The 15,987-nt window shown below is 57.6% G+C and overlaps 1 protein-coding gene across 2 annotated transcripts in view; it reads right to left on the bottom strand.

Moving 5' to 3' along the window:
- The window catches only part of Kdm4b (lysine demethylase 4B), a 100,375-nt gene that overhangs the window by 61,924 nt on the left and 22,464 nt on the right, over positions 1–15,987 (bottom strand). For both annotated transcript variants that reach the window (XM_070008358.1, XM_070008359.1), the window contains exons 2-5: positions 12,579–12,708; positions 6,322–6,487; positions 3,585–3,760; positions 2,882–2,996 (exon numbers count right to left, since the gene is read on the bottom strand). In XM_070008358.1, coding sequence (XP_069864459.1) covers positions 2,882–2,996; positions 3,585–3,760; positions 6,322–6,462 — 432 coding nt within the window. In that variant the 5' untranslated portion in view covers positions 6,463–6,487; positions 12,579–12,708. The remainder of the gene's footprint in view (positions 1–2,881; positions 2,997–3,584; positions 3,761–6,321; positions 6,488–12,578; positions 12,709–15,987) is intronic.

The following is a 15,987-nucleotide window of genomic DNA, read 5'->3' as shown; positions in this document are numbered from 1 at the left end:
GGCTCAAAAGACGCCGCCTTCCAGGAAGGCAGAGGGCGGGTGGGAGAAGTGTTTGTAAATCATGTACCAGATAAGGATACCAGACCTTTCCTTGGTGTCTGGCAGGTGCTCTACAACTTGAGCCAGGCCCCCAGCTCTCTTTGCTTTCATTATTTCTCAAACAGGGTCTCATATTTATGTCTAGATTGTGATCCTCCCATTTATGCATTCTATATAGCTGGAATGATGGGGATGTGCCACTGTGCTGTTTTTTTTTTTTTCCTTTTTTGTGCCAGTACGAGGGCTTGAACTTGGAGCCTTGTGCTCTTATTTGGCCTTTTCTGCTAAAAGTTGGCATTCTACCACTTGAGCCACACCTTTACCTCCAGCTTTTTGCTGCTTAATTGGAGGTAAGTCTCATGAATTTGTCTGCCCAGGCTATCTTTAAACTGTGATGCTCAGATGCTGAAGAGCTGGGATTATAGGTGTGAGACACTGGCAGCACAGCATGGAGCCCAGCTTTGTACTGGTTGAAATGGGGGTCTTGTTAACTATTTATCTGAGCTAGCCTTGAACCATGATCCTTTCCATATACCTCCCAAGTAGCTGGGATTATAAGCATGAGAGCCTGTGTGCCCAGCCATGGGACTCACATGGTTAAATGTATCATACAACTCAAACATTAATGGAACAACTTTAACCATGTAAAGAATGGAGCTGAAGTGAGGTGCCAGTGGCTCACGCCTGGAATCCTAGCTACTCAGGAGGCTGAGATCTGAGGATTGTGGTTCAAAGCCAGCTCAGGTGGGAAAGTCCATGAGACTTATCTCTGATGAACCACCAGAAAAACGGACGTGGCGCTGTGGTTCAAGTGGTAGAGCGCTCACCTTGAGCTGAAGAGCTGAGGGACAGCGCCAGGGCCCACAGTTCAAGCCCCACAACCAACAGAAAAAAAAAATAAGAAGAATGGGGCTGATATTCCTGCAAAAACAACACATAGATGGGAGGAGACAGAGGAGCCTCACTCCCAGCACCAGGTGGCCATGCCTACAGGCATGCTTACAAAGCCCTGGCGCATACAACACGTGCCCCTCAGTGGCTGATGGACATCAGCCACTTCCCCATTCCATGCTGGAGCGTCACACAGCCATGCATGGGGTGCGGCTGTGAGTCACCACAGCCCGGAGGTGCCCAAGGACACGGAGCGGCGCGAGAGAAAGCAGACACCGAGCCCCACCATGTGTGACTCCAGTGAGAGGAAACATCCAGAGCAGGCGCGCCAGAGACCGGAAGTGGGCTGGGAGGCGACGGGGGGGGGGGGGGGGGGGGGGGGCTCACGGGGACAATGACAATGTTCTAAAATTGACAGTGGTGATAGTCACACATCTCTGCATGTTTAAAAGGCACGGATTGAGCTGTTGGTGGGTGAACTGTGTGGTTTGTGACTCATACCTCAAAAATGTCAGATAACCAAAGAACAAGGGAACTTCGCCGGTGGAAGTGAGCAGTGGCCGGCCGCCTTCCTCATGGGAGTGTGGCCTTCCAGCCTGATGCTGGCGCGTGACACCTGTGTGGCCACCACACAATGCTGTGGCTGTGGACCGCAGCTGCCATCAGAGAGATGAGCAAGCTGTGGCCAGGTCAAGGGTGGCGGTAAGCAGGGATGGCAGGCGCTGGATGTGCACACAGCCACCAAATGGCTGCTAGAGCTGCTAAAGGAGCAGAAGCGATCTCACTCACCCCACTTGGGCCAGGCCATGAAAACAGCCTGTGTACCCCCAAAGAGCATCAGGGACAGCAGCCTCCTGCTGGGGTACCAGGAAATGCCCTTTCTAGAAGCAGTGAGGAGGGTGAGAAGGACCCCTGGGGCCAGAGCCCCTGCTGCTGCTGTCTGGGGGCATGTAGGGGAGCCAGGGCATGGGAGGCCCCGCCCCCGCACAGCTGCCAGATGTGGCGGGCAGGTGCCGGCAGCGGCGCGCAGTCCTGTCAGCAGTGTGGCACTCCAGTGGACAGCGGGTACAGTCAGGCCTGTCCCCACTGCACCCCAGGAAGGCTGTGGTTTCACTGGCTGTCCCCTTTGCGGGAGGGAGTGGCACATGGTCACTTTGGGACCACAGGGTCCCCTCCATAGCCAGAGGCCTCCGCGGGACCCCACACTGCTTCAAAGGGAACCTGAGAGGTAAGGACAGCGAGAGTAACGGGGTTCCCCTGCTCCAGGCCCAGTGTCTCCCTAGTTCTAAGCTCCCCAGAGCCTGCAGTCCCTCTCAAGAGCTGAGCCAGGGCAAGCCGCTGCACCAAAGCCAGGACCGTGTATTCAAAGTCTGTGGGTCACAAATCAATCCTCCGGAGGACTGAGGTGCACCCCATCCTGTGCTCAGGTCAGGCCTCCTCTGCAGCTGGGGAGGAGGGGGCACTTGGCAGGACACGAGCTCCACTTGTGGCTGTGCAGGATCACACAGGCTCACTAGGCCGCTCCAGCCCAGCAGCTCCATGCCAGGCTCTGGTCCTCTGAGGCCCCCAAAACAGCAGTGAGCCTCCCCTAATAATAGAAGTTCACCCGACACCCATCAGCTCATGCTGGCACCTCTGGAAGAGGCATTCTGGCAATCCTTGGCAGGGGTGCAGACCCCCCTCGCCCCACCTGTCCACCCAGCCATCAGTCCTGGGGCTCCTGGCCAGAGGCAGGGAGAATCCAGCACTCGGACTGAGGTGGGTGAGTCCTGGGGGCCCATGGCGGGGCTGGAGTGGCTGGAGGAGCAGGGCAAGCCGGGTAAGACTCTAGGGTGAGGTAGGAATGACTAGTAAATCAGCTGATCTGGGCTTTTTCCCTGTCACTGGCACTGAGCAAGATGGAGGTGAAGTCTCCTTGTCCCCCAAGAGAGGTAGAAACTCAGGTGCTTACGTCATCGTACAGAGAGCCACTGATGTCAGCCCCGTAGATGGGAGACACGAACGTGAGGTTCTTCCAGTACTTGCGTTCCAGGTCATCAAAGTCCTGGTGTCGTGGGGTACAGTACCTAGAAACAACAGCACCCCAGACTCAGAGAGAGAGCCAGGCACCAAGCAGCCACCCTAGACCCAAAAGACACTGTGGAGGGCTCAGGCGCATGAGTGGCAATTTCCTGGTGGCACAGGGGATTGTGCCGTGGAGCAGGGCGAGTGCTCCCCAGAACCAAGCCCGGACGACTCAGATCACAGCACCTCCAGAGGCAGCTAGAGCAGAGGGCCAGGGAGCCCGGTGGGGTGGCTCTCAGTCCTGCTCTAGAGAGACAAGGGAGGGGACAAGGTCACTATGCGAGAGGGACAGCCCAGTCCCTGCCCTCATGGGCCACTGAGAAGCCAAGACATAGACAGGGCACTGGGGACGCAGGCCCACGGGGGAGGGAGCATCTCTGCCGTGTGGGCCAGCGAGTGGCAGCAGGAAGCCGGCCAGGTCTTCTTGGGAGGTGCTGCGGGGTGCGGCATCCCTAAGGGTGGGGTGAAGCGAGGCACTCATGTGGAGTGGGTGGAAGGGGTGCGTGGGCAGCTGTGCACCTGGGCTGAGGCCCCGGCAGCCACACAGCCGCCACGCATGCGTGCTGCGCCCACCCGTGCCGTCCACCTACTTCTCACTGTTGGCAAGCCGCCGGTACTCCCCCACGGTCATGGCCTTTTTCTGGATGTTGTACTGGGTGAAGAGGCCTGACTGCCCGGTCACCACTTGCTGGATGGGCGCCGGGATGACCACGTCGTCGATGTCATCGTAAGTCTGCCGCGGCTTCCACTCCTTTGGGGGGATGATCTACAGGACCAAGAGAGGGGCTGGCAATGCAGCTCCAGGGGTTCCCAGCATACCCCCCAGCCCTGTGCCAGCTCCAGGCCTTCATCAAGCTTCCAGACACACTTTGGGGATACCCACTGCAGCTGGCCCCTGCGCCATCCCGACCCCAGCACCTACAGGTCCCCAAGGTAACAAGCTACAACGTGTCTGTATACGTCCTGCATGAGGCCTTTTGGGGACTTTCAAATCCCAGCCCGTGCTAGTGGCACGGGGCACTGTGCACTAGCGCCCCCTAGCCCTAGGAAGCCACACTGCGCCCTTCAGCCCCCATGGCTGACCCCGCAGGCCATCAACTCCACCCAGCCTGGGGGCCTCCTGCAGGCCATCAACTCCACCCAGCCTGGGGGCCTCCTGAGGACTAAGGGTGGCACACAGACTCCAGGTGGCAGCCCAAAGAGTTGCCCAGCACTGCTCCCATCTGCCAGTTGATAAACTGAGGCCAAGGGCACCCACGGGGGGGGGGGGGGCAGCTGGGGAGTGTGGGCTCAGGGTGCACAGAGCTGAGGAGGAGGGCGCCATCACCCTTGGGGGCAGAAGAAGGGCCACAACTCTGCAACCTTCAGCTGGGAGCTGCTTGAGAGCCTGGAGAGGCACCATCTTTGTCCATCCCCTGGGGGTGAGGGTCCAAGGCCAAGGAGAGCCCCCGAGAGGCGGGTGAGCCCCCCGAGCCTCGGTGCTATGTGGGGTAGGGCCGTGTAGGCCTGGCCTCCCTTCGAGGCCCATAGCTCCCGCTTCACTCCTGAGCTAAGTCCTCCAGACTGACCACACCTGCTCAGGCTCTCTGACAAGATGGCTGGGGAGATACCAAGACCTCCGACCAAGATCTCTCTCTGGAACAACTGAATGCATTACTATCCCCAAGGATGCTGCCATCTATGGGCAGAAGACTTTGGCACACTTGGCAATGCCAGTGCTTCTGCCCCGCTGCCTGCTGACAGTGGGGCTTCAGGGGGTCGGGGGGGGTTTACACGTGACTGTGTGTCTCACTTATGACGTAGTAGTCAGTACAGGGGGCCCAGCTTAAGGGCTGTGCCCCCCCCCTTCCCCCGGAGACCCAGACCTTGTCTGGGGATGGATGACTGTCACCACTGGGGAGCTCCTGGTATGGAGTAAGTGGAGGCCAGACACTGCTCAGCCCCCTGCGAGGCCTGAGAAAGAGTATGTGGGAAACCCCAAGTCAGAGCTACTGAGGGACATGAGCTGGGTCTCCATGGGAACCTCTGTTCCCTCCCCATCCACGCTCGACTTGGAGGAAAGGCACCAGGTGGGAGCGGGGTGGGGAGAGAGAGAGGATCGCTGGGGGGGCGCGGGCTGCTCAGACAGCAGCAGAAGACGCAAGGTGCTGGAAGTGCTAGGAGGGGCCAGGCCGGCCAGTGTCCAGAGTGAAATGGCTGGGACAAAGGTGACAGGTCAGAGAAGTGACAGGGACATTAAAGCCGCTTCAGAAGTGAGCAGGGACACGCCCATCTCCATTGCCTTGTTGCTAGATACTGCATGCTGGCAAAGAGGGGTGCAGGCTGCTGATGCGTGGATGGAGGGCTGCGTCACCCTTGCTATGGGGGAGACGTGACACCTCCTGACCCAGGAGGGGACTAGTACCTGACAACTTACAACACAATGGAGCAGTCAGAAGAAAAGCCCCAACTGGCTAGGAAAGGTGTGGTCCCAGCTACTTCAGAGGCAGAGACAAGAGGATCACAGGGGCTGAGAATGTGGCGTGGCCGTAGAGTGCTTGCCTTGCATGCATGAAGCCCTGGGTTCGATTCCTCAGTACCACATACACAGAAAAAAACCTTAAGTGGTGCTGTGGCTCAAGTAGTAGAGTGCTAGGCTTGAGCGAAAGAAGGTCAGGGACAGTGCCCAGGCCCTGAGTTCAAACCCCAGGACTGGCAAAAAAAAAAAAAAAAAAAGATCACAGTTCAAGGCCAGCCTTGGCCTTTAACAGTGAGCATGAGTTCCTAACACTGAAAAACAAATGCAAATGTGCCCAGGGTGTAGCTCAAGTGGTAGAAGCATCTGCTGAGCAAGCGGGAGGCTCTGTGTCTGATCCACGGTATCACCCCCCAAAAACAAACAGGCAAAGCTCAAACACCTGCAGCCTTCAGAGGAGGCAAATGACAGCTGAGGGGGCTGGAGGTACGGCCTCAGCGTGCAAGTCCCAGGAGTTCAACCCCAACATGTACACAGATGCACACAACGCAAACACACGCTGAGAAAGATAGGCACTGGGTCACCGTCCCCATGTCTTCGTCCTTTAGGAATCACTGCCTCCCAACACTGACTTCCCCAAAGGCCTCCGGACCCCCATCTCTGGGATGCTCTGGGCCTCACACCCCAGGGTCCAGGTCCCCGCCTAGCCTGCCAGTGCCCTCATCACTGATCAACACCAACCCTAGCACCCGCAATCCACACCTCCTGGCATATGGCAAGCACGCCCACAGTTGAGATGATAAGGTTGCAGTGGCTCAGTGGACACTCGGAGAAGATGGGGATACCAAAGGCCACCTGGTCTCATCACCCACCTTGGCCAGGCCCGCCCGGTGGGCTCCCTGTGATTCTATGTAGGCCACGTATTTGTTGAAGTCCTTAAATTCCTCCATGGTTGGACGGAATGTCATGATCTTGCAGCTGGGGTTCTGGGCCCCGTGGTCCTCAGACCCCATGGCGGCAGCTGTGTGGCTGTTGCACCTGTGTGGGAAAGGAGAGAGGGTGAGCAAGTCTGTGCCACGCGGGCCACCCACCACCATGTCTTCTCCTGGGGGAGGACAAAGGCCATGGGCCCTGGCAGCTGAGCTGGGGGGAGAAAACGGTGACTGGCCCCACGGCTTCTCGTGGGCATCAAGTCCAGGGGTGGCCCGGTTTCCAAAGCCAAGGCAACACTAAGCACATGCACCCAAGATCACAGTGGGCCCTGGGAATCTAAGCTACCCCCCCCCCCCACCTCCAGCCATGTTGGCCACAAGTCAGTGTGCGCCCTGCCAAGACCAGGGCCCACAAGAGCAGCAGCTTGTATTTGGGGGTGACACAGTCCTGGCCTGGTGGCCAGGGAACCTGCCCCACGTGCAGGGCTCAGCTGTGAGCATGCTGGGAGTGAGAGAAAGGCAGGAAGTCCACTTTGGGAGAGGCTCCCAGGCATCAAGTTGCCACTCTCCAGCAAACCAAGTGCTCCCCAGAGTGGCCACTAGGGGGCGGCACACACCCAGGAATCAACAGGATCCTGAAGCCCAGGCCTGCTCCCACCTCCTCACTGCCTGCTCTCAGCCACGTGCCCTGAGCCACCCCCTCCCGCCTGCGCACACGGGGCTGTGAAAAGGGCCAGTAGCCAAGACCTGGCGTGTGGTCCCAGTGCTGGCTGGACTCGATGCGAGTCCACTGATGGGGCTGCCCCAGCCCAGAGCCGGGCCAGGACTCTGCTCTGTGCACCATTGGTTTCAGCTTCTTCTAGGGTGGTCACAAAGCCAAGTTACCACAGGGCCATGGGGGCTCTGTGCACAGCAGGGGGCGGTGCTTTGGGCAGGACACACCAAGGTCTACAGAGGAAAGATGCCGGCACTAACTGTCCTTCATTAGAGCAGCCACCGTGTCCCCAGCTGTCCATATTGTCCTTGCCCTCTGCCAGGCCCAGTACCCGAATCCCTTCCTATAACCCCCACCAGCACCAGGACCTCCTCCCACCCAGACACGCTCCCTGGGCTGCGCCGCTGAGGGCATGACCAGGGGCAGGAGCAACTCCAAATCTGTCCTTGGGAGCCGCGAGCATCACCTGGAGCTGGGCAGAGAAACCATAGCACCTGCCTGCAGGAGGCGGCTGGACGCGAGCACCCCTGGCCTCAGTCCCCCATGACAGGCCTGAGTCCTGTTCCTTAGGGCACCATGTGAGGCAGACTCAGTGGGGCAGCCGACACCGTGTCAGCACCGCGCGTCTCCAGTGGGTGCTAAGGACACAGACCACAGCCCCGCCTCCGTGGCTGACTGCAGAGATGGGGAGCCCCAGCCTCCTGGCCCACTAAGCCACGGGGCCGGCGTCCAGCCAGGCTCTGCTGAGACCACCCAAGTCTCATCCCTTGCCTGCCTCCTGCTCGGCCTCCTCCAGCCTCCAGGCTCCCAAGGAAGAGGCTGCCTCCACCCCTCTAGCCCGGCCTCCACTGCCTGCCCTCCTCCGGGGGCTGCAGACCTGCAGACCATGCCTGCCCTGCTCACCTGCCCAGGCCAGTGTCTGTGCAGGGCAAGCAGAGCCCTAGGACCAGGCTGAGGCCCAGTGGGTGCTCTGGGGTCTTCAGGCAGCTGCACCCTTGTTTGGCTGCTGCTGGTTTGGGTCTATATAGGGATTTGCACTCTGTAAGCAGGAGGTTCTGCAGAGCAGCACCCAGAATGGGGGCAGCACCTCACACGAGAACTTCCGCTATGGAGAAGATGCGTCACAGGGAAGGTAGGTGGTGGGAGAGGCAGGTGCTCTGCACATGCGCAAGGCAATGCAGGGCATAGGGTGCTAAACCAGATCCTGTATAGCTTTATTCAAGTTATTTGTGTGCCTTTTGAAATGACGTGTGTGCCGGGCGCTGGTGGCTCACGCCTGTAATCCTAGCTACTCAGGAGGCTGAGATCTGAGGATTGCGGTTCAAAGCCAGCCCGGGTAGGAGAGACTGTGAGACTCCTATCTCCAATAAACCACCAGAAAACCGGAAGTGGCGCTGTAGCTCAAGTGGTAGAGCGCTCGCCTTGAGCTGAAGAGCTGAGGGACAGCGCCCAGGCCCAGAGTTCAAGCCCCACGACCGACCAAAAAAAAAAAAAAGAAAAAAGAAATGACGTGTGTGCGCACTTGTGCGTGCATGCGTGCAAATGCACGCACTGGTACTGGGGCTTGAACTCAGGGCCTCAGTGCTGTCCCTGAGCTTTTTGGCTCAAAGCAAACTCTCTACCACTTGAGCCACAGTGCCACTTTCCAGCTTTTTGGTAGTTAATTGGTGATTTTTTCCAGCCCAGTCTGGCTTTGAATCACGATTCTCAGATCTCAGCCTCCTGAGTAGCTAGGATTTCAGACATAAGCTACTAGTACCTAGCTTGAAATGGCTTTTAAAAAAAACAACAAAACAAAACAAAAAACACAACAGTTTGCTTTGTCCGTGCTTTCTGAGCCAAAGTCTTACTATGAAGCCCAGGCTGGTCTAGAACTTAAGATCTTCCTGCCTCACTCATCAGCCCCGAGTCCTGGGATTCCAGGCCTGGTACCACTCCAGACTTTACATTTACTTTTTTGTGTGAGCCAGCACTGAGACTTGAACTCAGGGCTTCAGGCTTTCTGCACCCCAGTGGTGCTCTATCACTTGAGCCACATCTCCATTCCAGCTGGTTAACTGAAAATGAAGTCTCACAGACCTTTCTTCCTGGGCTGCCTTCAAGTCATCGTCCTTCCAGTCTTAGCCTCCTGAATAGCCTGGATTACAGGCATGAGCCACCGGTGTCTGGCTTGGAATGGCTTGTTTTTAGTAGACATTACTCATGGCTATTTGATCTCCATCAGTAGAGAACAACTGTGTGCCCTAGTGTCATCTGTGACAGGAGCCACCAAGGCACACTCAGCCATCACTACTGTGTCCCTACCACACTGCACTGGGGCGGTGGCAGCTGCGGGTACCAGGCCCATCTGGTGAGCTGTCCAGCTGCGTGCAGGATGACTACCACGCGTGGAGGCCCACCTGAGGCCCCGGCCGAGGCCCAGGCATCGTCAGCTGCGAGGAGCCAGTGGCAACAGGTGCCCTTGCTGGTTAAGCATGCCAGGCAGAGGTGGAGCTGCAGGGTATGTGGGTAACCTCCAGGGAAAGTGGGAGCCCCTCCCACTCACATCCATCTGCATCAGCTAAAAATCCTACGGGAGACTCATGCCACCCATGAGCTGAACATGAACAAAGCCACTGTTTAACACAAAGGAAGTCACATGTTTGGGGGTCCCCATGACCCCCATCCTACAGAAGGCTATGTGGCTGCCGGTCTGGCCAGGTCCTCCTCACCCCAGGAGCGCAACTGGCATAGGCTGCTGCCCATCACAGGGGACAGGACTGGCAGGTGACTTCCGGCCACATGGAGCGGGCTGCCTGCCCCACGCCAGCGGGTCTCTTTATTGCAGCCCCATAGGCCTGGAGCTCAAGTGTGGGGCGGGGGGGCCAGACCTCAGGAGGCGCCCCTGCCTCCCAGCCCCCCCGGCATAGCTGTCAGTGATGCCCCAGCTCAGGGCCTCCCCCACCTGGCACTGGCCTTGAGGCAAGGCCATGGCGGAGGGGGGCAGGTGGGGCTGAGAGCCAGGATGCTCTCCAGGTCCCGATGGCACAGTGTTTGAGACGGATAGGCCGGCCGTGCTGACAGAGGCCTGGACAGGACACAGGCTGGCCAGACTGGCAGAGGACTGGGCACCAAGGGTAGGGAAGTGGCTGCTTGCTTGCTGATGAGCGCTGGGGCCCTGCGCGGTGTCTCCGGCGGTGCTGCTCCCAGCCTCCCACCTGCCGAGCCCTGCAACGACTCCCAGCTGCGGGCCGCACTTCCCAACAGGGAGCCACGGAGCCCCGCGTGGCCAGCAGCTTGTCTCTGTAGAAACATGTCCCCAAGACCACCTCCCCCAAAAAATAAGGAAGCAGGGACCCCTTTAACCCTGGTCCTTTCAGTGTGCTACCAGAACATTCTCGGCCCCCATTCTCTCCACTCCTCCCACGTTCGGACCTCTGACCTCACAGAATGTGACCACTGCTGCCAAGCAGCCCCTGCCAGGCTCCAGGTAAGTGAAGCCCCTTGGCTGCTCCCCAGTCCCAGACCTGGGACTGGTGGATCGGCCATCTTCACCCTCCTGCCAAATGGCAGGGCCTGGCAGCTCTTGGGAGCTCAGATCTCGGAGAAGAGGGGACGCAGTGAAAAGGGGGGAGCCACCAGGCCCCCCAGGATGGTCTGGCCAGCCTGCCTCTCCCAGGACAGCACCCCTACTCTAAGAGTACCCCACAGAACCAGCAGCCTAAGCCTCAGGGACAGAGACAGAGCAGCAGGCTGATGGGCTTGAAGGGGCGCCATAAGGGGAAGTGTGGGTCAGCCAATGATGGAACCCCAGTGGGCAGAGGTGGGCAGAGCCTGCAGGCCCGCACTCCTGTGCTGTGACAGTCAGTGACAGCACGCACCATTAGCCGGCCAGAGCCTGCAGGAGTTTCACTGCAGAGGATCCACGTCCCTCGGTGACACTGGGCTTCAGGTCATCCAGGAGGTTCCCAGCCCAGGGCCCCTTCTGCCACTAAGGTGAACACCACCAGTGCAAGCTTGGGCCGTGGGCACTGCCAGGAACGTGCGTCATTACGTAAGGAGACAGCCCCCATCCCCCAGCGCCGCCCGCCGCCCGCCGCCCACTGGGTGAGATTGGGGAGCCTGTGCCTACGCACACACAGACAAAAGCAGGTTCTGGAATCAGAGAGGAAGCCGTGCTCCCACCAATGAGGTGTCCCCCCCCCCGCCAGCCTCCACAGGTACGGGTGGCACTGCAGGTTGTCATGGTCACAGAGCAAACACACAGGGACGCGGGGCCTGGCCTGCGGCTGCAGGCGGACATTGGTGTCCTGCAGGCCGGATCCCCACAGGCCCCAGGCTTCTACCTCGTTATCTCCCTAGGTACTCAGGCCCAGCGCAGGGTACAGCAAGTGGGGAGCCTGGAGATACCCCCAAAGTGTTAGCTGCAGGCTTGGTGCGGGGCAGTAAATTGATACCATGTGAGGATGGGCAGGGGAGACCCAGAGCTTACCCACTCTGAGCCCCAGACCAAGGGTGGGTGCACAGGAGGGCCAGGGGGACCAAGGCCACACTGGTAGAAGGTGCTCAGGACTTTGGCCTGAATTCACAAGCTACGTGGACAAAAACAGAAGAACCCTGCAGCCAAGTGTCAGCTCTGTGTGTGACCAGCCTTGCTCAGTCCCCACTGCTCGCACCTGAGTGTCAGGACAGGTACCGACCATACTGTGCCCTTGTTTGGGGCCTTGGCCAGAGGAGACAGTAGCAGGAGGAGTGACCACTGGCCCGTGGGAGGCCTCTTCTCGCTCTGCCCCATTTCTTGGCATCTAGTCCCTACAGCACGGAAGTCCCAAAGGGCCGGCGACTAGGTAAAGGGGTCCCCTGCCCTAGCACTGCACATCAACCTCACATGCAGCACTCACTGAAAGTGGGGTACGGCCACCACACAGCCCCCAGAAGCTACGGGGCTGCTATCACAGGCTAGGCCTGGCAGTACTGTCACCATGGAGAGGGAGGGAAGAATGGCTCAGGCACCTTCACCTCACCCAGACGCCATGTGCTAAACACGTGTGTCAAGTCATATGCTCAGCATGGGGTGCAGCTTGGGGCTGCAGCATCCAGAGCATGCAGAAGGCTGTGACATGGAGGGGAAAAAGGAAAAAAAAAATCACATAGCATCTTCTGTGTAATTTTGGTGTCTTTTTGTTCTGGACCTGGGGCTTGAACTCTGAGCCTGGCTCTGTCACTCAATGCTAGCGCTCTATTATTTGGCCTCAGTGCCACTTCCACGTCCAGCTTTTTTGGTAATTTATTGGAGATAAGAGTCTCATGGCCTTTCCTGCCTGGGCTGGCTTTGAACCATGATCCTCAGATCTCAGCCTCCTGAGTAGCTAGGATGACATTGTAGGTAGAGTGCTGCCTCTGCTGGAGTGCTCCCCCTTCCGTCCTGGGGCCTCTGTGGGCGCACTCCTCTCAGAGCCTCATGGGAACTGACAATGGAGCGGGCAGCCCCCTCCTTACTTACTGAGTTGCTTGGTAGGTCGCAGGTGGCTGAGGTGGCTGGGTGACAGTTGCTGGGGACACGGCAGGACTTCCTGTCAGGACTTCCTCCTGTCAGGCCTTCTTGTCCAGCACCTCCTGTGAAAGGTCAGCTCCTAAAATGTATAAACACACGTCATTGACTCAACTTGCACATACCCAGCATCTCACTGACCAGGGAACAGGGGCACGAAGGGCGATGGCACTGGCTTCACGCCCCACTTAGTTGAACCTTCACCAATTTCTTTTCTTTTTGGTACCAATCCTGGGGCTTGAACTCAGGTTCTAGGTACTGCCCCTCAGCCTTCTCTGTTCAAGACTGGGCACTCTACTGCTTGGGCCACAGCTTCACTTCCAGCTTTTTGCTGGTTAATTGGAGATAACTGAATTGCACAGACTTCACTGCCCTGGCTGGCAGCCTCCTGAGTGACTGGGATTACAGGTGTTAGCTACCAGCACCTGCCCATCCTCAGCAATTTCAAGAACACGAAAACTTGCAGATAAAGCACCTAGTCAACGTCATCCACAGTAAGCCCAGCTCCTGAGCAGCAAGAGGTGAACAGAAGAGCTACTGTCAACAGATTACTACCATGGAAACATCTGGAAACCTTAGGCCACTAAAGCTTTTTCAATCAGTGTTGCCTCCTCCAAAACCCCTCAGCCTCTGCAAGAAAAAAAGTGGTATGAATCAATTTGTCATATCATTTCTAAATGACTCCATGTTCCTGACCACATATAAGAGAGATATATGTGCACATCCTAGGGAAGCTAGGAGGAGGAGGGAAATGGGAAAATAGACAACAGAGGGGCCCATCAGCTGCACTGCACACTGAAGAAAGCAAACTAAGCAACTCAAGGGCAGCAATGGGAGGGAGAGAATGAGAGGGAAAGAGGGAACAACTCACCCTAAGCAAAAGGAAATAAATGGACGTATTACCCGATATGGAAGAAATAGTTGCATTGTCAAAGCTCATAGAATTCACAAACATTACAGACCATGATGATGACAATTTGCCTTTTGAAGGTTAACCTGTGTTTGTGACTTTAAGTATCACTATCTCACAATACTGTGAAATTTATGTAATCACTTAATCTCAATTAAAAAAATTATTTTTTTTAAAAAGTGTAGAAAAGCCGCCATCCCTCAGCCACATCCCCACACGGCAAGAGCACAGGACACGCATGGCAGAGGCTGCTCGGACCCCGGCCCACAGAGGTCAAGGCCCATTCTGGTCAGTGACCTGTAGTCCCAGAACAGGACCTCAAGTGCTCAGTGCTTGGTGGTGGGCAGCACGTAGGCTATGTGTGGCACCAAGGCCTTGACAATACGGCACTTAGCTCCAAAGGCCAGGCATGACACCTCCCAGCCTCTGCCCCTGCACCTGAGGCCCTCAGGCCACCCTGGACCCCTGCCTGACCTGTGACCCTGGGTCCTGGGGAGACTTCTGGGATGGTGGCAGAGGCGGGGGCAGAGGGGAGGGGAGGTTCTTAAGTCTTTGCACATTTAAATGATACATGTTCAACACGCAAAATCCTCCAATGTTTTCAATTTCACTTCGATGGTTTTCAAAATCATCAGGGCCAACCATTCCAACCATTCACTGTCTTCTCCCAGATCTTAACCCTAGGCGGGGACGCACACTAAGCAGGGGCGCTCAAGGCCCCAAAACCTTTACTACAGTCACCACCCACAACCCTTGCTGCCCCATCGCCTGCCTAGAGCTAAGCCTTCTGGCCCCTCACCCTGCCAGCACCTCAGCAGCTCAGGCACCAGGATCTGAGGGCCTGGATGCTTGGGAACCTGGGTGTTACTTGGCCAGCAGAGCAGCAACCTAGAGCCTGTGGCCATCACACCCCAAGGGCAGGAGACCTACAGATGCAGTTAAGCAAAGGACCCTGACCGGGGGTCACCTGGGTCATCTGTTCAAGGGGCGTTGGCTGCAACTGGAGCAACCTGAGGTGATACCACACAGCCCAGTGCCACGCCCAGATCAGCCTGTGGCCTACCCCTGGGCCATGCTGCTGCCACGACCTGTGCCCTTCTCGCCCCCCCCCCAGCCTTTCTGCCAACAGCCAGCACATGTCCTCTCTGGGGACCCCAAGTGGAAGTGCCCTTGGCCACCATGCTGCCCATCACCTCAGCTGCCCACGCTGACCCTTGGAAAGAAAATAGCCTGGGAGAGCTGGGTCACATGTAATCACATGCCCACCTCCACCCCAGGCCTGGTGCAGGCTAAGAGGAAGTGGTCCCCCCACCTGCACCCTATTACCTGACACCGGCCTCCCCACTCCTCCCTAGGCCACAAATCTCAAGCCAGCCTCAAAAGGAATGTGCTATTTCCTGCCTCCGCCCCTTCTGTGTACCTCACACAGGGTGGGGGATACCTGACATATGAGCAGGGGAGGGGCTCCCCCACCGCCCATCAGCATGAACTGAGCTCCTGGAACACACGTGCTCGTGGGAAGGAGTAGACAAACGCAACACGCGGGGTGTGACACACAGTCAGTTTCCAAGTTCTAACTAGAAGCACGCCCAGCCTGCCCATGGATTCAAGTCTCCTCCTCCTGCAGAGATCGGTCAGCTGCAGGGCTGGGACGGGGGACACACATGACAACTGTGACATATCTGTCCTGAGAGGAAGGAAGGGAGGAGAAGACGAGGAAAGGACAAAGTGGACAGAGGCCCCATGGGGTGACCTGCAGAGTAAGTGACAACACAGAACGATCACTGGGGCGCCTCTCCCTGGACAATTCCAAATGGAAGCATGAAGTGCGGGAAGGAACAGTGCACCCTCCAAAGCCCTTGCAGTGTCAGGAGACACCACTGAGCCCCTGGAGGTACTGAGCTCAGGAAAGACACACAAACAGATGAAAGCCAACAGGTGGGCGTCTGAGGAGCAAGGTGGTGCAGTGTCTGAGTGCCCCAGGCAAGAGTAGCTGTCCCGCGGCAAGGCTGGCTAGTGGCAATGCGCCAGGCTCAAGGGGACTCCAGCAGAGGGACATGCAGTGTCAGCCTGGCCCCTGCGTGGAGCATGTCACACAAAGCCAGGCAGATCAGGCCAAGTCAGAGCAGCAACTCCATAGTGTCCAAGTCACAGAAGACAAGGAAAGTGGAGGGGCTGGGACAGGCCACTGGCAACCTGGGTAGGGAGCTGGGCCACGAAAGGGACACTAGTGGCACAAATGGTGGCACCCTACAGAACCATCCCACTTGTTCATCCATCACACTGCAGCCTGCTGCAGGCAGAGGGTGGAGATGGAGCCCAAGAACACAGAGTCATAGCCACGGAAACTGCACTTCCAGCACTCCAAGATGAAAGTATTTCAAAATACAAAGATTAAGTTGGGTGCTGGTGGCTCACGTCTGTAATCCTAGCTACTCAGGAAGCTGAGAT

This window comes from Dipodomys merriami, unplaced genomic scaffold (genome assembly GCF_024711535.1).
Source record: "Dipodomys merriami isolate MVZ:Mamm:240054 unplaced genomic scaffold, mDipMer1.0.p SCAF_70, whole genome shotgun sequence".
Taxonomy (NCBI): domain Eukaryota; kingdom Metazoa; phylum Chordata; class Mammalia; order Rodentia; family Heteromyidae; genus Dipodomys; species Dipodomys merriami.
Note: the sequence above shows the minus strand (reverse complement) of the source record. Positions and strands in the feature narration are given on the sequence as shown.